Source organism: Triturus cristatus, chromosome 11 (genome assembly GCF_964204655.1).
Source record: "Triturus cristatus chromosome 11, aTriCri1.1, whole genome shotgun sequence".
In the NCBI taxonomy this organism is placed as follows: Eukaryota; Metazoa; Chordata; class Amphibia; order Caudata; family Salamandridae; genus Triturus; species Triturus cristatus.
This window is the reverse complement of record NC_140594.1, coordinates 907,113,111-907,137,698: the sequence shown is the minus strand read 5'-3', so window position 1 is coordinate 907,137,698 and position 24,588 is coordinate 907,113,111. Positions and strand designations below refer to the sequence as shown.

Sequence of the window (24,588 nt, the reverse complement as noted above, 5' to 3'; positions counted from 1 at the left end):
AACGGGCACTTTGACCGTTCTAACATGGCGCTTGAGTTGTCGTCATGTTTCACAATTCTTTGTTTTTTTTAAGTTATGGGTAATCTTGGAGACCCCATATACTAAAATTGGCGGTCACTTACCTTGAGGAGCATGATATAAATTAAACATCTTTACAATACGGATGTTTTGCACATTTAAGTACTCCGGGGCGTACCAACATGATTAATATATATGTTTAGTTATTTTTGACATTATGTATAAGGTTATAAATTTCATATATTAGTGGATAATAACAATGGGTCACTTTTCAAACTTACGACCTATTTTTGTAAGTCTAATATAATTTCAACCTTCCCCAATACGGACTTTGTATATTCAAAGATGGCGATGTACGGGCTAATACACTGCCATTGAGTCTCTGTTGATTTCATCCCCTGACGCGATACGTCATTCCGTACGTGTCAGTGAGTAATACGCTTTTAAGCCGGTCTTGGGATTGATTCGGTTGCTTCCTTCCTGGACCTTGGGTGCGGAATCTCTCCTCGAGAGGCGTCAATTGTAACGCTGCCAACTTGTAAGTAAATTCCTATGTGAATCACGCGACGTTGATAAGTTATAAATATATTTTTTCAAAATTCGGAAGCCACGTGGTTGGTGTTTTATTTACCTTAACGCCGTACCATTGCATATTAAGCCCTGTTTTGTTTATACCATGGGGACTACACATTATCGGTGTTCCCTCCAGGTTTTACCTTGTATTATTGAGGTTATTTTCGACATTGGTCTATTACGGACTCTTCCTATGCTGATAGCATCCAAATAATGGAGACTCTTTTACCGTACTAGCAAACGGCCTCAATATTGCATAATGTGATCTTAAATACTAATATGAACATACTTTTGCACAACGAGAATTCGTAGATGTGATGGTATTAACGGTCGGATACGGGGTGGTGATTCTGGTAACATCTCCTCGTCTATTTATATTTTACGTTACAACTATACAACCATATTGACTAGAAAGGCCCCCTTGTTTGACAATATTCGGGACGATAGGCTTACATCATTTTGTTTGCTTGGGATCCATGTCAGGACTCGATATGGGAAGTACCCGTGATAGTCCATTTGGAACGTTTTGGTTTAGATATCGCTTCTGGATTGTGATGGGGTTTCTATAAACATGAGTTGTTAATATATTGCAGCTTACTTGGCAAAACATAATGGGTGTCATTCGTTCATGTTTTAGATATACCTCACCTATCTTTGACGCTCATCTTATCGGATACCTACAGAGAAAATTCTCAAGAAACGTTCATTTCTGAATTATTTTTGGTGAGATTCCATACATATACACATATTCCTTTATGCATTTAACCAATTTGGAAATTGTATATTATATATGGTTGTGTGTCTTATTCTATGAGCCTTATTTGGGGTATGTCTATTGTACTTATGTTAGTAACATGTGGTACTATGCTATGGTTGGATTCTTTTCATTTCTTCCCTTACCTGCTGCCTTTCTCCTTCCTTTATTTGACTTTTTTTCTACAATAAGAAATGATGATTTTATATGATTGTACATAGCATCCATTTTGTAATTGGTTGTTGCTTTTAACCTTCTATGTATAGGACTATCTATGTTGTGCTGGTTATTAGTTATGTCTACATGTGTCGGTTGACATTTTAATTGTTTCCTTTCTACATATTTTTCGGTCATTTAAGCTCTACGTGCCATACATGTGATATGATTATGATTTTCTTCAGTTATCAAATGTATATGTCTATATTTATGTTGTTATTTATATGTTGTCTTGTATTGTTTGCAGCCCTGATGAAGTTCCTTTAAAGGGTAACGAAACGCGTTGGCTGTTGCTTTTATGTCATATGAAGAAGAATAAAATATTACGGTGAACTGATTCGTTCTCATGCAATTGTGACTTCATACCTGGTGCCACCTCCACTTCTCCTCATGTGTATTTGAATTGTGTATACTTCAATTTGGTGTTGCGTGACACTTTTTAGGGTATGCTAGAATTCTGGCCCATTCCGAGTCCGAGAAGTCTTTATCCAAAATGGTCTGCCAGCAATTACTCAGTTTTGTTAAGGGCGCACAGACCATTTCCAGTTGTGAAGCGTAGAACCATTTTACCTGGTGCCGTGCTATGCCCAGCGTGAGAACAGGGAGTAACACCGAGCGAGTCTTGGGCTCTTTTTGGCTCCTCCCCACAACTACCTAAAGGTATGCAGCACTATTTCATAAATCAGGAACTGTCCTGGTTTTGGCCATAGCCCTCAGGCAAGTCCCCAAAGGGAGCCAGGGTCATTTGCTTGTAGCAATCCCCCGCCGATTCTAGTCCGGCTTCAGTTCAGGCCTTCATTAATACTGGGATTACTGTTCTTCTTGGGTTGCATGTGATAGGCCTACCAGGGGCAGGACCGGGGTGTATAAAGGGATCCCTCTCACCTTAAACACAGATTTCCAGAAGCGCAGAGCTGTGGTTTGTAACCAGGATAAATGAGGGATGGCCACTCCAGTGTCAAGCATTTTTGCAGATAATACATCAGTACAGGTTCCCAAGTCTCTTAGATCTGTCCCCTCTGGGCCTGTACCTGTAAGACACTGTGCTAGCCACTGCAGCGGGAGGCCAGGAAATAAAGTTCTAAAGTTCGGTACCCCCATGTCTCCCTCTATGGATGGGTGCGGTAGAGTTGCTAAGGATACCCTTCGCCTCCCCTTGACCCATATTAGGTCTCGCAGGACCGAGTCCAGCTGTCTAAACTAAGAGGCGGGGATGGTGGTTGGGTGATAAGAAAAGAAATACAGCAGGAGCCCAGTCAAGGTCCTCCATGAGGTTTGGGGGTTGGGGCATGTCAGCAGACACAGGGAAGAGGTAGGTCTTTGTTCAATTAACTTTATATCTGGACAGTAGCTCGAACTGCCCCATTAGATCCATTGCTGTCCTGGTTCCCACAGCTGCATCATTGAGATAGATCAACAGGTCGTCAGCATACAAGGAGATAGTATACGTACACTCTCCTAGGATCAGGCCTAGCCCTTCGCTGCCTTGTCTACATAACACTGCCAGGAGCTCCATTGCCAGTATGAACCGGAGGGGCGACAGCAGGCAACCTTGTTGTGTGCCACGGAAAATCCTGTACTGTGTAGACACTGTCTTAGCCGCTTTAACCCTGGCCGTGGGGCGTTCGTAGAGCAGTATCACCCATCTCGCCCATCCCTCTCCCAGGCCCATGTGTTTCATGCTTCCTATCAAATAATCGCATTGTACTGTATCAAAGGCCTTTTCAAGGTCTACTAACAAAAAGGCTGCTCGTGGTAGGTGCCATACGCCTGGGTGATACAGCACAGAGTACAGTATGCGCAGGTTGAACAAAATACTCCGGGCTGGGATAAATCCGTTCTGATCTATGTGAACAAGATCAGACATGTGAGGTAATAAGCGGAGCACTAAGACCTTGCTAAGAATGTTAAAATCCATGTTAAGCATGAAGAACGGTCGAAAATCCGTAACCTGTGCCTCAGCCGTGGGTTTCTTAGGCAGCAGAATCACTAATGCATCCTACGTGGTCTCAGGGAGGTGTCCCAGTCTCAGAGGTTCGGTATATAATCTCCCCCAAATGCAGCACAGGTTGAGAGGAGTAGGTTGAGTACAATTCGGCCAGAAGGCCGTTGGGACCTGGGTTCTTCCATGTGGCAATGCTGTTAATCGCCACTAGGAGCTCTTGTACTGTCACCATACCACCCAGCATATCTACTGTCTATCAAGCGTACGAGGGCGTAGCACTCTCAGGAATTCCCTTGAATATTGGGGGAAGTCGGAGAAGGAGCCCTATAATGGCCTTTATAATGTTCACGAAATAAATCATTGATAGCCTCAGGATCATGGGTTGGGTCTCCAGTGCTGGACTGAATTTGCATGATCGGAGATCCATGGGTCTCCTGCCTGACTAGCAACGCCAATAAACTACCAGGCCTCCTGTCTTCTTCCTGCACCTTAGTAAGGTAACCTCTGTAGTCATAGCATCTCAGCCGTTCAAGGGCTGGGTGGTACAGTGCGTGCATCACTCTTAAGCTGTCTAGTGCATCTGGTCTAGTTCCCTGTTCATTATTCAGCTTGCGTAATGTACCCTCCAATATTTCCAATTCCCTATGTAGTTTTTTCTGTGCCCCTATTGATCGTCTCTAGCAGTGCCGCCTCATCACCACTTTAAACGCTTCCCATTTACCAGTGCTGTGGATGCCGTTCGTGTATTGTTATCAAAGTGAGCGTCTATGGCTGTGCCTATGGTTTCTTTGAAGCAGGTATCTTCTAGTATCAACGGGTTTAGCCACAATAATGGAATTGGCAGGCGTTTCCCCAGGGCTAGGAGGGTCAGCAGGAGGGGCTATGATCTGAGAATGTACACCTAAGATTTTCTGTGTGGGTTACAGAGCGTCCCAAGCAAGGTGTGCTGGAAAAAAATCCAGCCTGGTGTGTAATCAGTGTAAAGGGGAGTAATACGAGTAGTCTCGATCTCCTACATGGTGCATCCTCCAGGCATCTTCTAGTCCCCAATGACCCCTCCAATCCCGGAATCCCGCTGTTGTGTGGTGGGCCTGGATGCCTGGTAATGGAGAATGCGAGTGGTCTATGGGAATGTCAGTAACACAATAAAAGTTGCCCCCCCCAACAGTATGTCCGATGTTAACACCTCGACCACAGGGGCCGAAAGGTTCTGGAGGAATATCACTGGATCTTGATTATGAGCATATATACTACCTAACGTGATGTCCCGCCCAAGGAGCTTACCTTTCAACAGTACGTATATACCTTCTCTGTCTACTAGTGTATGCAGGGTTTCAAAGGGTACACCAGCCCATACCCAGATAATTGCACTTCTAGCATATGCAGAGTTGGAGGTCGCAAATATTTGCAGTCTTCATCTTCTGCGCAGTTTCTCCACTTCACCACAAACGAGATGAGTTTCCTGAAGAAGTGCAAACTGCACTACTCGCCTGCGCAAGTATCTATGCACGTTGTGCCACTTAACGGCAGAGCCCGTCCTCCTGATGTTCCATGCCAATATTTTAATGTATGCTATTGGAGGCCATCTTCAAGAACCTTTGCACTCATTCCTGCCATCTCTCCCCCGAAATCCCCCACGATCCCAGAAGTAAGGAGCTAAGAATCCACCTGCAAAAAGAACAAACACCTGCACGGCTGTACAATTGTGCTCAGTTCAACTAGCGCGACCCATTCAGCAAATGCCTCCAGCATGTCCAGTTACAATCATAGCAGGGCATTCCGCATGGTCCCGGTGTATGACTCCCTGCAGAAAAGCCCAGTTCGGTAAAGGTCATCAGCCATTCTTGGGGGAACAATCGGCAGTGTAACACTTCGCACTCGAGAGCTGTCTGTGTCTCCAGGTCCCTTAGTTGAACTAGAGCCTAGTTCTGAGACCGGATCAGGGGTCCTCATGATTTCAGCCACAGCCTGTAGCCAGCTCTCTCCTTCTTTAACTGGGATGGGCTAGGTCTTTTAGACTGTTTCCATTGCAGCCTGGTCCGTGTCCTCTTTCTGGATCCTCTTGCACTACGTGGATTACCATTATCTGCATTCTTGGGTTTATCCCCAGATTTGTAGGATTCGAGCCATTCCCAAGCCGCCTCGGGTACTCCCAAAAATGCGTCTTCCCATCTAGCATAACGCGGAGCATGGCAGGGAATATCAAAGAGTAGTGCAGGTTCTCTTCTCTCAATGCCCTCTTGACCTCAGGATATGAGGCACATCTTCTCTGTACTTCAGCCGTGTAGTCAGGGAAGATGGGAGACCTTGCTATTGCCCACCGTAAACGGGCCATTGGTTTGTGCTTTCTGTAGGAGGACCTCTCTATCCTTATAATGGAGGAGCTTTGCTACCACAGGATGGGGCGGGCGGCGTCCCTGTGTGCTCTCTCGAGATTGTAGAATGTCGAGAGGCTACCGTGCTAAGCCATGATTCTAGGAAGGAGATCACGTCTCTCCTTTCCGTTCCCTCCAGGAGTCCCACTATTCTTATGTTATTTTGCCCCTCTACGTCCTCAGCCTTGCGCTCCAGCATGCAGACTTGCTCAGTGAGCGCTGTGACCTGGCAAGTCAGCCCCCCCCCCCCACGCAGCCCCGGGAAACCGCCACGTCCCCAGAGCTAGTATAGTAAAAAGCAGGGAGTACGCCCCCCCCCCCCCGCTGCCCCGGGGACCACTACCTCCCCAGGGCTATTTTAAACAAGCATTGGCATAGCCAATTGGTCTCGCCTTTGGGACCTTATAAGTGTAAGTGCAGCACATTTTCCTGGGTGTTGTGCAGCCAGGAATTGAAGAGCTACACAACTGCTACACACTAGTTCAAGTAGTCTGATTTACAAATATATAGAAGATCGTTTTGTGCCACTGGTACATGGTACAGGCTATGTGTGGTAACAGTTGATTTGTAATAGCTTTGCCAGACCATTTCAAATGTTTTTACTCCAAAACAGCTTTTCACTTACACTAAACTCGCCCCTTATTTCAACTTATTAATGTAAAAACAATGTAAACAGTTATTGTACGACTTCCAATTGAAGGTTCAGAAAGTTTCCTCCTGCATAATCAATTGTCTCCAGCCACTTGCCAGGCTACAAAGATTACTCCCTTCAGTCCCTAAATTATGTACATGATACCAATTTGCTATAACCTGATTCACAACAAGCAGAGGTAATGATTTTTACGATTTTATCAGTAATGCCCATGTCTGAACGCGAATACTTTGCCCCTGTATCTCCAGCATACATCAAAGATAGGCTCTGCCACCATCTCCAAGCTCAACCACGGTGCTGCTTGGAATACCAAAAGTAGGTCTAGAAGGCAAACCTGTGCAAGTAATGGAGTTTTAAATTCTGAGGCCACGCACAACCTAAAAACTGCAAGTAATAATTACTGGTACCCGAACGGGATAGCACTGACAGGCCGTACTATGTCAATGGGTGTGGTGTTGGTGAAAGGGGCAGTGAAAAGGACACTTTAGGTCAGAGAATACAAAAGTGATATTGCAGAAGCAAACAGCGCCTCAAACCACTGACTACACAGGTCTTTATAAAAGCACTCTGGTCTGGCAGCTGCCCAATATCGGAAGCCTCTACCACTCGCAGACCACTTGGTCAGCACAGTAGATAGAAGCCCTCTGTGAACTCATTCTTAAATGACATGTCGGACACTAGTGACAATGACAGACTGCACACCAATAACCACCACGCCACTCGGGAATGCGTAAACATAAACCAGAGGAAACGCCATGAAGCTTCAACACTACAGAAGTGCCCTTTGGTGAACAATCAAGTGAAAGGCGATAAACACTGTAATCTGTTAAAACGTAAGGAAGATAAACAGGCACAGGGAGGGCAGTGACATCTCTCATGCATCGGATTATGGAAGCATAGTATATTACCATATTGCTAGATGTCAGTACAGCGCTGTACATAATTTATCAGAGTTTTCAGGGAAGTATGCGGTATTGTACCCGCCCGATTTACATGGCAGGCCCCTGCTGGGGAGCGGCAGCTGCGGTGGATTTCAGATGTGATTTATGGGCTGGAGGCAGAGGCAGTCAATAGAGCAAGGTGCAGAGATAAGATGACAGGAGAGCTGTGGAGCACAGGGACAGCCAGTGGGCAGAGGACACTGTGGAAAAGAGAACAGACGACTGAGAAAGGTGACTGCGGCTGGAGGGAGATCCGGAACACGACGGCGCTGCCGTCCAGTCGTCTTTGGATTGTCGATACTTCCTAACCACTCAGTGATGTTCTGAATTAAAACACCTCACCACCGTTCGCCACTTCAATACGGAATCATGAAGGGCTTGGGAATCAGATAGGGTGCAAAACAGGGCTAGTAAATGAATGGAATGGAAGCAAAGAGGGGAAGTAAAGACGGTTAGCCAACAAGTTTTCACTGAAGGAAGCAAAGCAAACAGCTGGTATAGAAGTAAAGATGAGGATGTAAGGGGAGATACAGAGGGAGTTAATGATAGTAACGGCACACAAATTGTGAATGGCGGTGCTACAAGTAGTGCTGCAGAGAGCTAGGAGATGTGAAGGGATACTGCGTGCCGATGAGTGAATGGTAGACGGCCCACAAGAGGAAGAATGGTAGTCAAGCTGATGAGAGAAGTGGGGACCAGTGGGAAGAATGGATGCAAAGAAGAGAGAAACGGGTGCAAGAGACAGAAAAAAAATAAAGAAAAGTAGAGCTGGAAAACAGGAGAGGAAAGCAAAAATGGCGAGAGTCAGAGCAGGGGAAATCAAGTAAAATGGAGAAGAGCATGGTTAACTTAAAAAAAATATATATATATTTTCAACTTTACTCATTCCGAACTATATGACCAATTATGATTCGAGTCCCAAGAAAACATTATCTGTGGGAGTTGCCAGGGGAGCGGGTAAAAAAAAAACTGCAGGAGAGAGAGGGAGGTGAGGTAGGGTGGGGTGGGCGAGTGTAAGCTCTTTTCAAGCACTCGTGCTTGCGAGGAGCGGCACGCGCGGCCACGCTAATTGAAAACAAATGGGCCGCGAGCCGCTGCTCACTCCCGCAAGGTGGATGCCAGCACAAGCATGAGTGCTTGAAAAGAGCTGACCAATTTCTAAAGGTCATCTCCTAGAGCAAGGCATGCGCGCTGCCTAGGCGAGACCTAAAATGGGAGGGGACGCTCCCGGACCTCCTCCAGCAATGTACCGAGGGAGGGGGGGGGGGGGGGGGGCGAGAGCTAGCTGTAACTCCTACAGTGGAATGAACTCTAACAATCAGGAGAACGGAATGTTTCCACCTAGAAAGTCTTTGCTTTCCCCACATCTTTTCCTTTTTGAGCTCCTGGAAACCAGCAAGTCAGACCTATGAATAAAATGATTAAGTGACCTAAGCAGGTCTTTCTGCTTCTTACTCAACCTTAAAAGAAGAAAAGAGGCCAAGAGAATACTGGAAGTTAAGTTACTTGAGAAACAAACCTCAGATGCCACCTTACTAAGAAAAGGATTTACTCTTAAAACTACTTTAGCCTTACAAAAATGTAGCAAAAGAGGGAGAAGCAGAAAGAGCATGGAGATCACCAATGTGTTTTGCTGAAGTAATATGTACTTAAATGGTTTCATTTCGGGAAAGAAATGTTGGAAGAATGCAGAGATTTGAATGCAAGTTCCATCAGAAAGGCAAGAACTAAACTCATGTTGAATAAGTAAACAACAAATGGTTTATGAGGAAACTGTTTTCAAGCTGATTCAAAAACCTAACAACATTGGGTCAACTAACAGTTGGTTAAAGAACAAGTTACTTAGCTTAGATAATGCTTTATCTGGTAGAATATCTAGCAGCAGATTCCTTGCCTTAGAATTATCCCCAGGTGTCAGACTGGATCTGGGAATTTGTCTTGAGCAGTGCCACTGTGCGCCTGTAGATGGCACCATTCGACTCTGCATGGCATCGTCTGCGTTGGAAGTGACGTGTGCGGTGTCTATACAGAGACAACCTCAGTGCACTGACGTCAGTTACATTTCGTGACTTTCCAAGCCAGAATATGAATACGCTTGAAACTGCACCATGTCCAGAACTGCCCGGATGAAAGGGAGCGCCTGAGAGGAAGTCAGGTATGACTTCGGTACATTGATAGTGAACACCAGCAAATGCGGGAGGGTCCACCGTAGTGGGGTGAGCCCACCTTCAACAGCCAGCCATTGAGAGAGGGGAAGACTGGCACCCCTGATCTCCACTGATGAGCTGCAACCACCGCCACCACCTTGGTGAAGACCCGAAAGGTGCTAGTGAGGCCAAAAAAGACCTGAGAAAGAGTGAGCATCTTGAACTTCTTCTAGAGGAAGAACTTGAGAGAGCACAGTTTGAGAATACAACAAAAGGCCTCTGTCCTTCTTGGGCAGCCAAATAGTCTTTAAATTTGCTTATAAAGGCCTTTCTCAGCAAGATAAGCTTCAAGAGTGTCCAGGAAGATGCCACTGCATTATAGAGACAACAATGAACATCTACTAGTCAGGCATGCTAGTTTGAACAAAAATTGATTTCTTCTTTGCTTTGAATTCGTACATCTGAATACATGCAGAACATTGAGAGCTGGAGTGACAGAAAATGGTCTTTGTTGGTACTGATCTTAAAGGACATACATGCATCTTTACTCTTAGAAACAACTTGTCAGTGATACGGTCTTATTAATTGGGTGTTCGATATCAGATTAAACATATCGAGCATATTACAGATGAGTTTCCTCTTAAATTGTAATTCTTGATTCCAAAGCTCTTAAAAAACCTATCACGGTTTCATTTGCAAACCTTTTAAGAACAGGGCCACAGTTGGGATAAACCTGGTTGTAAACAGTCTTTAAGGGTTAACCTGAGCTCTTGTTAGCTCTCACAATATATAGAGCAGTGGCAAGCCCATGGAGTCTATGTGACATAACATCTGATCACGATTCAAATTAGGTCTACTGAAAATCCTCACAACTGCTTACAAGAATTTTCAACATTGCAAAATCAATTAACAATAATACCGATGTAAAGAGAATGATCAAACTGTAAACAGGAGCAGGTATTTTATTCTCTAGTCTCATCACATATTTGAACATGCTAACAAAAGCAACGTTGGTCTGGGCTTGATGACATGTCAGAGAAGCCAGAAGTATAGTTTTTCTAATCACCTCCAAACAGTTGAAACAAACATATTAGAGTCATACAATCTAGTTTAATATTACATTTACCGATAAGACAAACGTATAATATCTGGAATTGCAAGAACAAAAAGTGACATCTCAAAACTTCACCTTACATTTGCCTTTTTTTGCTGAAGCTTGGCCGGATCTTTGCAACTTTAGGGTACAAACCAGCACAAATTACTGCTTTAATCAATTTTTCATTATCTAAAAAAACAAACAAAAAAACCATTAAACATCAGATAAGTAAAACGAAAATAATTGTGCCCAGAATAAAATGTTTCCCTTTAATTTACCTGAGTTGACATTGTTTTTAGGATCTTTGGGATTTTTACTGCTTACAAAACCTGCAGCAAGAAGATGCTCTGCAAACTGGCCTTTCATGTTGTGAAGCATCTAAATGACAATGTAAAATGTGGAGTATTAAATACTTATTTATATGATCCTGATATTTATTCACTTAAACATTTCCACAACATTCACTGGGGTTACCTGAAGAGTGTTTGGAGACAGAAAATATTCCCAGCAGTAGTCTTTCTCTGCTCGGCCACTATGTTCCTTTGCCTCCTCCCAACCCTGAAAAATAATGAAACAATGATTAGTGCTATACCGAGACCGAGGCTCCCTCAATAAAAAAGCAGTGCATATTTTACAGCAGATTTAAATTACGGACTTAGAGGATGAGTACATATTAACACACAAAAAATCTACACTGAACTTATCAGCATAGTCAGGGGATATCCTGAAAAGCTGGCTGGAACAAGGCCTACCTAGACCTACTTTGGACGCTCTTCTGTTATGGAATGGATTACACCCTTAAATGACAAGAGTGTCTCATTGTAGAGTGACATGGCAACTCAAGTGAAGCACAGAACAAGTTATGTACCTTCGGTAATGCCTTATCTGGTAGAAATTATCTAGCCACACATTCCTTACCTTAGAATATCCCCAGGCATTCGACTGGATCTGGAAGATTTTTCAGCAGTAACCCTGTACGTGTCATTTGGCTTTGCGTAGTCCGTGCCGGAAATGACGTGCACTGTAAATATATAGGCACCACCTCAGCTCACTAACTTCCGGTACTTTTGAGACTTTCCATGCCAGGAATGTGTGGAAAAGACTGAAGGGACTGAAAAGGGTGTCCCTTACACCTTAACTGGTATAGAGTGGGGAGGATCGGTAAGGAATTTGCAGCTAGACAGTCTCTCCAACACATAAGGTGTTACCAAATTAACGTAACTTGTTTATCTCAAAGAGACTTCTAGACGCACATTTGTTAACTTAGAATAGATACCCAAGCAATATCTCCCTAGAGGTGGATGAACGAACCAGATTCGATCAAAAAGTCCTGCAACACTGAACAGGCAAGGAGCCGGTCAGGACGGGCCTAACTTTCCAGGCAGTAATGTTTTGTGAACGTGTGTAGTGATGCCCACGTCACCAACTAATAGATGTTCAAGAGAAGAACGCCACGTGTTAACAGTAGTCGCAGATTTAGATCTTGTAGAGTGAGCCCTCAGGGGGATGTTTCTTGACCAATGCTTAGAAGATTTTAATCCACAGGACAATAGATCTTGAGATGGTCTGCTTCTGCACAGCCTTCCCTTTTGTGGCTCCAACATAGCCCACTAAGAGTTGATCCTCCACCTGGAACTCTTTTATGTGATCAAGGTAGAATGACAACTCTTTTTTGGGTCCAGATGGTGGGGTCTCTCCTCCTCTTAGGAAGGATGAGGCGGAGCAAAGAAGGTGAACAGAGTAATGCTCTGGCCTATCTGGAAGGGAGTGACAATCTTTGGAAGAAAGGAGGCATGTGTCTGGCAGACCAGTTTGTGTGTGGAAAAGGTGGTAAAGGGAGGGTGCACAGAAAGGGCCTGAAATTCACCGACTCTCCTGGCTGATGCAATTGCCACTAAAAAGAGAGTCTAATGGTCAGCAGCCAAAGAGGACAATTGTGCAAAGGTTCGAATGGTGCACACATCAGGAAAGGGAGAACAGTGCTGAGGTCCCAATGAAACATGATAAATGGCATGAGGGGAAATGTCCAATCATACATGAAAACAGTCTCTAGGCAACTAGTTGGTCTCAGTGGAATTTAAGACCATTGATCTAGGGTGATAGCAATAGACTCAATGTACCACAATAGACTATAAAAAATTCATTTTATTGATGCAAATACATTTATTTTAGATAAAATAACTATGAAGCAAGTTGTTAATAAAATTCTATTTAAATAGACAAGTGAAAATAACGTGACAGGATGTACAAACAATACACAACAGTGAAATATGTACAAGGTGAGACAATGCAATGGGGTGGCTTATAAAATAAATAGATGCCACGGACCTTTAAGGAACCTGGAGACAACATGGTATTTAAAAAGAGAAGGTTGGTCCGGCGAGTGCAGAAATACAGAGACTGCAAAAAGAAACCATTTGACCGTGCCAATAGCCCTGCTGGGCCAAAGATCGGGCAACCAAAAGAACATTGTATAAAAGTGTAGAAAAGGGTTCAACTTCGTGGGAAGCACACCATGATACTAACTTATCCCAACGGCAGGTGTATACAGACTTGGTGGAGGGATGCCTGGCTGCCAGGATAACATCACAGACTTCAGATGGAAGGTCAAGAGCTAGCAACTGTTGCCGCTCGACCTCCATGAATGCAGGGAGAGGGTGCGCAGATTCAGGTGCAGAACCCTGCCGTTGCTGGGACAGAAGATCTTTCTGAAGACGCAGCCTGACTGGAGAATCTATGGTCATGCTCAACAGCTCAGGATACTAGACGGTCTATGCCCAGTCCAGAGATACAAGAATGTCTTGGGCCTGGTTATTTCTGATCTCCTTGAGAACTCTGGACAGGAGTGGTACTGGCGAAAAAGCGTACAGGAGGTCAAAGCCCCATTCGAGACAAAAATCGTCTCCGAGAGAGAGTGCCCTTCAAAACTCCAGCAAGCAAAATTGCTGACACTGAGCGTTCTCTGTAGGGGGGACAGATCTCCCCACTCTTTAAAGAGTCCTTACAACACTTTTGGATGGGGATGCCATTCGTAATCTGCTAGGCATTTGCGGCTAAGTTTGTCCTCTCTGGGGTTCAGAGAGCCTGCCAGGTGTTGAACCACCAGGGGAATGCCCTGACATTCTAGTCATGTCCAGGGATGCAGGGCCTCTTGACAAAGGGTCAACAACCACACCCTGCCTTGTTTGTTGCAGTAGCACTTGGCGGTTGTTTTGTCCTTTAACACCTGCACCAGTCCTCCGGTGATCGATGGAAGAAAGGCTTTCAGATCCAATTGAATTGCCCGGAGCTCCAAGAGACTGATGTGGTACTCTGACTACAGCGGATTACTACCTGCCCGTGGGGGAGGTGATGGTATATCCTGTCTACCACTGGATGGTCATGATGTGCTGAGGGCAGACTAAAGTGACTTGAAATCAGCGTGTGCTGGCAGGGTGTGGGGGGGTGAAGGGCACCTGTCCTATGTAGTCTCTGGGACCCATGCCCTCGGCCACGAAAAGGCTGGGAAGCCTGCTGGCCCTGGTGACTGATAGGGTATGGGCGAGGCTGGAGATTCCTTCCATAGCCACGAAAGGGGCAGAAGGTGAATTGGGTTTGATAAAGAGCCATAGACAAGCCCAAGGACCAGGCCATAGCCCTGCTGTCCTTAAAGTGCTCTAGGGTTGAATCTGACTTGTCTCCAAAAAGGCAAGAGCCATCAAAGGGCATGCCCATGAGGGAAGTCTAGACATCCCCTGAAAAGACAGATGTTCTCAGCCAGGCATAGTGTTGCAAGGCAGACGATGAAATCACTCTGCTCAGCAAGTCAGTCATGGCAAGTCCACATCAGATGGCAAACTTAGCCACATCCCTCCCTGCTTAACAAATCAAACATTCACCCCCAGCCATAGGTCTGAGTAAAATCCATTGTTTTTATACACTCCACGCAATTCCAGTTTAGACTCAGCCATATGCAAATCAGTCTCGATCCTGCTCCCCATGACATCTATCCAATAAGGCACTGGCTCCTCTCCAGAAGGAATGTCCTCGGTCAGCGCCAGAGGCTGCGTCAGACGGCACCAATCCAGCTCCGAGTCTGGAATGATGATGGGGATGCCACCGCCTAGGGGCATCGCCACTGGAGCGAGCGCATAGGAAGGTCTTGTCTCGCTGGCAGCTCTGCTCAGTATCCAGCAAGGGATCCCTGGTGCCCGACTGCGCCGCATGCTTAACCACAGGTGTTGTTCCAAAAGGGACCCCTCCGACGTCCGTAGAGCCAAAGTTGCCACAGAGGGGCAGGTCATCCAAAAATGAGGCGCATGGCCTCATAACATTCTATTTGTTAGACGGGGGTCATGCTGGCTAAATCGGAAAAGCATGAAGCAGACCCAGGTTAAGCGTGAAATGGACCCGGCCCTGAATTGCCAACGCTCTCTCATTTCTATGGATGTCTTTGACACACGCGGTTAAACCGAAGAGCACATGGACTTCTTGCGTTTATGAGACTTCCCCCGACTTCCAAAATGACTACCAATGTGATGATGAATGTCAGGTGGGGCTCTGCGAATGGTCCTGGCACCTCCCACGCTAACAGGACCTCCAGGGTCGCAGAGTAGACTGATGCTGGGTGATGAGAAGGTTGAGGGATCCCTCCCCTCAGCGCCTTGGGATGCAAGGCGCAGCAGTCCTTGCACTAATTGAAGTTGTGTCCCTGCTCCAGGCATAACAAACATACCAAGTAAGGGTCTGTCACTGACATTTGCCAATGATGCACCTCACATAGTCTGAAGCCAGCCGGTGTGTTTGGCGACATCCGCACATCAGCAGATATAAAAATTTAAAAAAGTAAAAATCGCAAAAAGATTTTCCAATAAGTTGAAAAAGATCAGCCAAAAAACGACTAAGGGGTAGCTCAGATCAGTGCTATATGGTGTGGAAAGGAAGAAATGATATCAGCGCGCCGAGATGGCACCTTTACAGATACCACACACATCATTTTCGGCGCAGACAATGTGGAGCCAAATAATGCCACCTCCCCGTGCGCAGGGGTACTACTCGAAAAACATCCGGATTCCTTCTTGCACCTTGGGATATTCGAATGTAAAGAAACTGCGGTTAAAAGTCTATCAGATGGGCATAAAAACAGAACCCTCAAAGAGACAGGAGCAGCCATTACAGCTATATACCACATTCTGAGCAAAGTGTCAATATGACCTTGGAATATCAATATGGGACGTGGATTCATACTTTTTGAATAGAAAAGTAATAACTGAATAAGTTAAATGTACTTACTGTCAACCCACATGAAGCGCAAAATGTTTACAGGATGGGACATTACACTCTACATGTCCACTAAGCCAGCCCTGGTTTATAAGAGCGGAAAGGTTTAAAGATTGTTGTTGGCAAGCCCTCTGCCTAAAGCACACGGAGAAAATAAGCAAGTAGAAGTTACTCTGGGGAATAGCATATATTTAGACGTGCCCATTAGTCCTCTTTAGTCATAAAGTATACGATGCTTCAAAACAATGATAAATGTAAAGAGACATAGGGGATAGGCAGCTACCTAGTCCAGAAAGTCTAAGTAAAGATTTTAAGCACAATCTGAACAAAACAGACCCAAGTTCTGGTACAGATGACTGACACAATATTTACAGGAAGCATGTGGCACAAGCCAGACAGCTACTCTGAGAATGACATGAACAAGTACTGCTGGACAGCTGCCACAGTCATTTAAGAACGGACAGTGTGGGCAGTAATACTTAAGGAACCAAGAAACTAATTCAAAGAATATGCCCGAAGGATGCAATAGACTACTGAATGAGCTATAAATCACTTGCACAACTCTGCAAAGTGTAAGGCTGACGAAATCACTACTTACCAGCATGTCTTCACAAAGCCAAACAGGAGAGCCTGGATCACATAAAAAAAACTTTTGTTGTTTGTGGTTCCAGCAGGCATAATGTGGGTTGATATGAATTCCAGCATCAGGAAGGAGTTGAATTGTGTAGCCTGTGAACAATTATTGGTATGCTAGGTATTAAGTGACCCCCCCCCCCCCCCCAAGGCAAAACTTTGAACTTCACAGAGCATGTGAGTAAATCAAATAGTTATCTGGAAGCCAATTATCCATGTCAATTAAGCAGAGGACCACATTCTTGATGGGTATGAAGTAAGCAGTCAAAGGGTGCTACCCCACCTCATACCATGCAAGTATCAGTTCATCTGCTCCTATAAGTTGCAATTGCAGACAAATGGATTTTGAAAGAGTCTCCTTGTAGTTGAATGATCTAAGTGACAATGCGCCAAGACAACAACTGTTAACATCATTTAAGCCCACTGACAAGCAGCAAGTTATTTGCTTGCATGTTTTCTGAAGTAATCATATGAGAAAATCTTAAGCTATCTTCATGTCTTCTTCGTGGGGTCAGGTTTAATATCAGATGATAACCAATGGTCTAACAAAGGTGATATATACTGTAATGAAAGCAAGAAAAATGTGCACTCTGCCCCTGTTCGTAAAATATATTGTGAAAGATGAACTAGAGAGATCTCTTTTGGGAGGAATTTAGGATCAGTCTGGAGTACAATTCTATCTGCATGAACATTAATGAAAAGTTCTTCTAAAGCGAGGGCCTGTAGCGCTCACTCATATTTCTTAGTGAGGTAATAGCTATAAGGAAAATTACTTTCTAGGAGCAGGGGTGTACTTGTCCATGGGGCAGGTTACTTCATAAATGTACTTGCCCTTTAACAAAATCCACTTGTCCCTTTTGTGCCATATAATGCGGCGACAAATTATGGCAGCAATCTAATGATATAAGAGCTCTGAAATAGCCTCTATGATTATGCCAGTGCTCCTTCTTTAGTAGGGTTTGAACAATAGCAATTCTCTTATGTTGCCTCATTTCCGCAGATCTACATACGGGGACTGAAGGTAATGGATAGCAACAGTTCCAGAGTTGAAATGCCCTTTTGAGTCTGTGCAAACCTACTAACTTGCATGTTTAAGGATTTTCACCAACTCTTCTCTAATCTTTTACAATACTGGGAAAGGTCTAAAGGCTTAAAACTTCTTCCAGGGTTGGGAAAAAAGTGGTTGGAGGGAAAGTGAACTTGCAAACACACAGATTTATGAATGAGAAAATCTACACCTTGCTATTTGCTCATGCTAAAATGCAGTTCACAAATATTTTCAGGAGTACTATTTCTTGGCCAACTTCTGTAACGTCTTGTGGATTCCAGAGACTTTATTTAATAATTGGGCTCCTAATTTGGTCTGACGTTAACCAGGACCTATGTGTTTATTAAAATTCTGTCGGTCTCTTTTGGTCTATGAGCTAGCTTCACTGTAGGTGACACCATTCTGTTGTTTCACAAGGAGCATATCAACACAGTCGTTTTATTCACTGCCAGGAACTACTGTGGCAATATGTGCTTTTTGAGACCAAAACAATTTTTGCTTTAATAGGGAGGGCCCGCCAGCTCCCACACCAATAAGGTTTTACAAAAACCATGCCAAAACAAGTCACACTTTGACAACACCAAAAGGCTGCCCAACAATTTCAGACCTACTGGCTTGACCAATGCTTGTTTATTTTTATGCTTCCCATAATCTTATTGAAACTGGTTACACTGATTTTCCGCCATCAATATTTTTGGAAAACACTAGAATACATCAACACTTAAGTAAATGATGCTGCAATGAAATGGCACCTAACATTTTACAGTAGTTTAACTAAATGTTTTTGTGTATTTTTGTGAACATTTCATTTTGAAAGCAAAGCATCATCAATATTACTTTCAAGCTTCTGCAAATATTTGCATCTAATCAGAGAGCATTCTGGGAGCATTGTACATAGCCTCATATTGATAAACATTGAAAACGTGTGTACATTGGCCTCACAGCTCATTGTGGTGAATCAGTGGCTACATGCCCCTCAAGACTAACCTGCCCTTCGCATGGACAGACATACTCTTGGTGCCAGAGGCGTTCTGAGTGCACTCTTCAATAGATCCTGTACAAGTACAATACTGGGGCCTACCGCACATACAGTACACATTTGGTTCACTGTACTCCGAGGGCTGGGTTGGGAGGGGGTCTTAATGCAGCACACACCACTTTGGGACACCCGACTGTTAGGTAGGCTCAGAAATAGCAACGGTTTCGCCCGATGGGACCTCATAGGTATATCGAGCATAGGGGACGTTTGGCGAAAGGGTGGGGTTGTCTCATTTTCCCAGCTTCAGGAGACATATGAGATGGCATAGTTGGAACACTACCGATACCTACAGATTCTTGAAAGCTATTCCACCAGGCACTGATCTCCCAGAGTCCTCGCCACTTGAGGACAGACTGTTGACGGACCACATGACCAAAAAAGCCGTCTCCCTGACGTATCGTAAAATTGTAAATAGCCAGCGGGATCCCATGGATGACCTTCGTGAGAAATGGCAGGCTGAGCTGGGGGAATTGGACGACTCGGATTGGCAGGAGGCGCTAGCATCCCCACGCGAAGTGGCAATACCTTCTAAATTGCAACTTGTGCAACTCAAAATACTACACTAAAAATATTACACAAGAACAACACTACACAAAATGGGTAGAGCCGATAACCCGTTGTGTCTGAGAGGCTGTGGGACACCGGGTACCTTCTATCACACCTTGTGGGACTGTCCTAACATTATGCGCTACTGGGAGGGTATCATGTATATAATCAAACAGGTTTGTGGACCCACTGTCTCCCCGGACCTCAAGAGATGTCTCCTCAACGTTTGGGAACCAACAGATCTTAACCATGCAGCTCAGGACTGGGCGACTTTGGGTATGATGCTGGCTAAAAGCAACATAGCTCAACTCTGGGGAGCGCAGGGCACCCCCACAAAGCGGCAGTGGTGTAGCGACATGGATAGTGCAATGGTGGCTGAAAAAGCAGTTTTCGTACACAGAGGGTGCCCCAAGAAATGGACTCTAGTATGGGGAAAGTGGAAAGCCTTTGGAGGTAATATATGTACCCCACGCCCTGAAGAGTCGGACCCAGACCTGAGTGGTTAATAGACACAGCTGGGGTTATTTCCAGGAGACCTGTCTATACTGTGTGTATACGGGGGTGGGGGGGGGAGGAGAGGGGGGGGGCGCAAATGTGAGATATGAACAATGCAAACTTGGAGTAGTATAGGTGATCGACACGGCTGTGTATTTTGTACAATATTTTAACTTAGGATTCCAGCAATCAGTACTACGTATTGTAAAAAACAATAACAATGTTTATGTTTTAAAAAAAAAAGAAAAGAAAACGTGTGTACACATTTTTATTCTGGAACCACTGTCAGTAGTGCAGTCGGAGCTTACAAAATGTAATTAGAGCGCTCACCCGAATAATAAAGGTTTTGCATTAATGAACCATAAATAAAAGTTTGAACAGCATTAACACAAATATTACATTAACTGCAGGCAATGCCCTTCCCTGATCCATAATGTGGTACTGTAAAATGGAGTAAAGGGTTTGTGCTGTAGGGTTATTGGGCCTACTAGACCCAAGGACAAAATACACATGAAAACATGTTGGTCTTGACCCAAACAATATGTCCAGGGCGTCAGGCTATAGGAATCCCACATCCCTGTAGGAGAGGAATTGCATGGGGCAGGACTTGAATGGCTCAAATGAGGGACCAATGAGTATTAGAGTATTAAATTAAGGTTCGAAAGAGGAGCAGGTGGAATTCTTGGGAACTAACCCTTTTGAGGCCCTAAATTAAGAGCTTAATGACTAAAATTCGGAATAGTTAGGATTGTTCCTAATTTTGTATGTATGTTGCAATAGCCATCAGGTGTAGGCATATGGAATCGTATGCTAACCCTGATTTTTTTGTAGGTGGAGTAACACTATCATAAAAAGCTGGTGTAAAGTGGGGAGAAGGGTTTTAGAAATGCAGTAATGGATGAACTGGTTTCACTTTACTGCATAACAAAACCTAGTAGTAAATCTGTGGGCTTCCTTACGAATGTCTATACACCGCTGTGGGAGGCTCAACAAATCAAAGTTTAAGACCTAAGGTGCCAAACCGCTAGACTCAGTTGCCTGGGTTCCAGGTGTCTGATCCTGCTGTGTTCCTGCATGAGGTCTGTTGAGGAGCATCTTATGAGACAGTGGCAGAGATTTTTAGGGGGCCTGAGAACCCTAGTTGTCTGGCCAACGTGGAAGCAATTAAAATAAGGGTGAGTGACATTTGCCGCAGCTTCCTCACCATGTGCAGAAGGAGTGGAAGAGTAAAAAGTGTAGGAAAATATACCTGACCAGTTCATTGATAAAGCATAGCCCATGGACTTAAGCCATGGGAACATGGAGGTGAAGTTTTGGCATTCTGTGTTCACATGTTTGAAGAATAAGTATATTTGTGGAAACCCCCAGCCAATGTGGAAGTATGGGAGTAGGACTTGAGTTAAGTTTCCATGTGTGACCTGATGATGCTTCCTGCTGAGCATGTCCGTAAAGTCATTGTCCACTTCGGGAAGGCACTCCGCTAAGAGGTGTATAAAATGATGAAATATCCAATGCCAAATTTTCTGCACTAGTGTTGACAACTGCTGCAAATGGGTGCTACCTTGTTTCTGCAGATAATACATGGCAGTCATATTGTCTGTATTTAGAAGTACTGCTTTATTCTGAATTTTCTAAAAGAATACTGTTAGGGCTAGCTGAATGGCAAGAAGTTACAGGTAGTTGACGTGGTACTCCGGCTGCTGTGCTATCCAGCTTCCCCGGTCTGCCATACTATATAGATGTGCCCCTGTCAATCCAATTAGTGATGTGCTCGCACTGCAGTGTTTTCCAGATTCCCCGGTCTGCTATACTGTGTAGACGTGCCCCCACAATACAACTAGGGATGTGTTTGGGATGATGGTTACTTGCGGAATACGTGTTTTAGAGGGCCTGCCCTGCAACAGGTTGTTGCCGTTCCACCAGTACTCAAAGCGATGGATGTGGGCCCTTACAAACACAAGATCTTGTAGATGACTCTCAGCTTGTGACCACCATGCTGACAGGTACTCCTGTGATGGATACATGTGGAGTCTGACATAGCAAATTATGGCACAGCAGAAAGCCATCATCTCGAAAAGGCGCATGATTACACTCACTAGAAGAGGACAATATGGCAGAAAAAGAGGCAGAGGCGGCTGAAATGCCTGGAACCTCTGTTGATTGGGATAGGCTTTGTCTGTGATTGCATTAAGAATCAAACGTAGGGAAAGTTGAATTGGTAAGGGCTGTAGGGGCTACTTGATGGCATTAATTGTAAACCCCATTCTGTGAAGCAAAGAGATGGCCACTTGAGAATATGCTAGGCACTGCTGTTTCCTTGTGCTCTAGCTCAGCCAATCAACTAGAAGGTGGAAGTCATATAAGCATCCCCTTCTAAGGTGAGTGGCAATGACCGCTAGGTATTTTGTGAATACCCTCGAGGCTGTGGGAACCTTAAAAGGAAGAACCCTGAACTGGTACCACTGTCTACTTGCCACAAAGCGGAGGTATCACTGATGAGCTGGATGGATTGACATGTGGAAATTGGCGTACTTCAGATCCAGGGCGGTCATAAAGTCGCCTTCTTACAGCAACTGCATAACATCCTGCAGGATTGTCATTCAAAGTGTTGTGACAGGATGTACCTGTTCAAGGAACTGAGATTGAGAAAGTGGCCTAAGTGAGACATTCTTTTTAGGAATAAGGAAATATAGGGAGTACACTCATGTGCCATGATGTACAAGTTACTTCCATTCGGTAAGGCCTCATCTGGTAGGGACTATCTAGTTGAGGTTCCTCCACTAAGAATATTCCTCCGGTGTCAGACTGGATTGGGAAACTTTTGGTTAGCAGTACCCCAGCGCACCGGTTGGTGGCCTCATACGGCTCCAAGTGGCATCGTCAGAAGTGATGTGCACGGTGCCTATATAGGTGCTACCCCAGCACTTTCTTTCGCAACTTTCCACACCAGTACAAAGCCATGAAGAACACTGGCCAAGGGTGTCCTTAAAGACGTTAATCCATAACACTATAATCGGTTTGTAGAGGGGGGGCATAGTAGGGTCAGTAAGGAATCTGCAGCTAGATAGTCTCTACCAGATAAGGCGTTACCAAAGGTAACTAACTTGTTCATCTGATAGAGACTTCCTAGACTTCCTTCCGTTATGTAGGAAGCTGGCTCTTTATGTGACATACCAAAATGAGGTTTATCATGCATTTCCTTCTGAGTGGACAGGGCCTCGCTCTAGCAATCCCAAGGTGCTCTTCTAGGGGGTAGTGTGGTTGAGCAGCTTTAGGCTCATCAGAGAGGAGTATTAGACATCTACAAAATACACACAAGAGCCAATAAACGTTGCACACAACGCAATAAGGAGATCCACACCAAAGTATAAAAATAACACATCTTTTTATTTATAGTTGGGCACCAGAATCAATACCAACAATATAAGTACGTTTTGCAAGAGAAATTCTTTGCATTTTCAAAAGCTGACCCTTAGTGCAATTGTCAGTAGCTGCAAGGTTATCCTATGGGGGAAAAGTAAGTATGCTATACAGATAGAGTACAGCGACTTAGAAGACCAATCTTCTGGACTTCAGGTGAGTACTGTGCAAGGTCCAAGGCAGCACCAAGAGGTCACACCTGGCTGCACTGGGCGGCTGGGGGCAAAACAGCATCAGGTGCCCAATGTTGGTCTATGGCATGGGTACTCACAAACATTTGCCCAGGGACCACAAAGGGCAGGCTGTGGTGTGACCGAGGGCCGCACTGATGCCAGCAGGGTGGCGGTAGGAGGGTTTGGGTGGACCAGTGATTGTGTAAAGAGGTCTAAAAGAAATGTTAAATAAACGGGGAAGCATTTATTTGCAGGTTAATAAATGCTTGACTGTGTATGTAAACATTTTTTCAGAATATTAGTGTTCAGAAACTAAACAGCAGCTGGTGCTGCTGTTCACCAGGGGGGCCGCATGCAACGATCAATAGGACCGCAAGTGGCCCCCCGGGCGGTACTTTGAGTATCACTGGTCTATGGGAATCGGTCTTCGTGAAAAGAGGCTGCAGGTTTAGACTGGGAAGCCAGTCGGGCTGAACAAACAGGGGGGCTCAGGCCTTAAGATGCTCGGGGACGTGGAAACACCTTTAGTCTTCTTCTCCACGAACCAGAGATGGCAGGGGCAGAGGTGTCCTTAGTGTCTGGTTTTTGTCACTGGGACCGGTTGTGGTAGAGGGGGCCTGCAAACTGAGGCTGCAGGTGGTGTTGAGAAGTCCACAGCAGGGAAACCCAAAGTTGGCTGCGAGTCTGGAGGGTCTGTGGACCACGTTGGCACAGCTGGCCCACTTCAGCTTGGGCTAGACGGCTTGGGTGCAGCGTTTGCTTTCTGCCTTAGAAGGCGACCTCAGAGGAGCCCGGAGGGGGCCCGGTCTATCCTGAGACCAACCCTCGAGGTATCGTAGCCGGGCACTGGCGGGAGACTCCTCAGGGGAGGAATCTCGTATCTAGGATCGTACACTCGGCACCACACGACAAAGAGACGCCACACCGTGAGTTCTTCAGAACAAATCTTTATCAAATCAGAGTTGTAGGATCTTTATGATCAGCAAGGCAAATATATACAAGTAGAGCCTGGGCTCACAGAGTCTCGGAGGGGGGTAGGAGGTAGCGGGACAGTCTTTGGGGATATGGATCAAATGCAGGGGCGTACCCGGCGCACAGCTCACAATCCTCGAGCTGGGGGATACGCTTGTCGTCGTCGGGATCCGGCGGGACCAGGAGAGTCTGTGGGAGCCGCGAGTCACTCAGCAGGGCTCAAGCACAAGTTCAGAGGTCTTACGATCTTCAGGGAGCCGCGAGTCACTCAGCAGGGCTCAAGCAC

At 45.1% G+C, this 24,588-nt stretch overlaps 1 protein-coding gene across 1 annotated transcript in view; it reads right to left on the bottom strand.

Annotated features, from left to right (window-relative positions):
* The window catches only part of DHX36 (DEAH-box helicase 36), a 357,256-nt gene that overhangs the window by 76,588 nt on the left and 256,080 nt on the right, over positions 1-24,588 (bottom strand). Inside the window, exons 20-22 of the mRNA XM_085634820.1 lie at positions 11,192-11,275; positions 10,996-11,095; positions 10,816-10,906 (exon numbers count right to left, since the gene is read on the bottom strand). Of these exons, the coding sequence (XP_085490946.1) occupies positions 10,816-10,906; positions 10,996-11,095; positions 11,192-11,275 (275 nt within the window). The remainder of the gene's footprint in view (positions 1-10,815; positions 10,907-10,995; positions 11,096-11,191; positions 11,276-24,588) is intronic.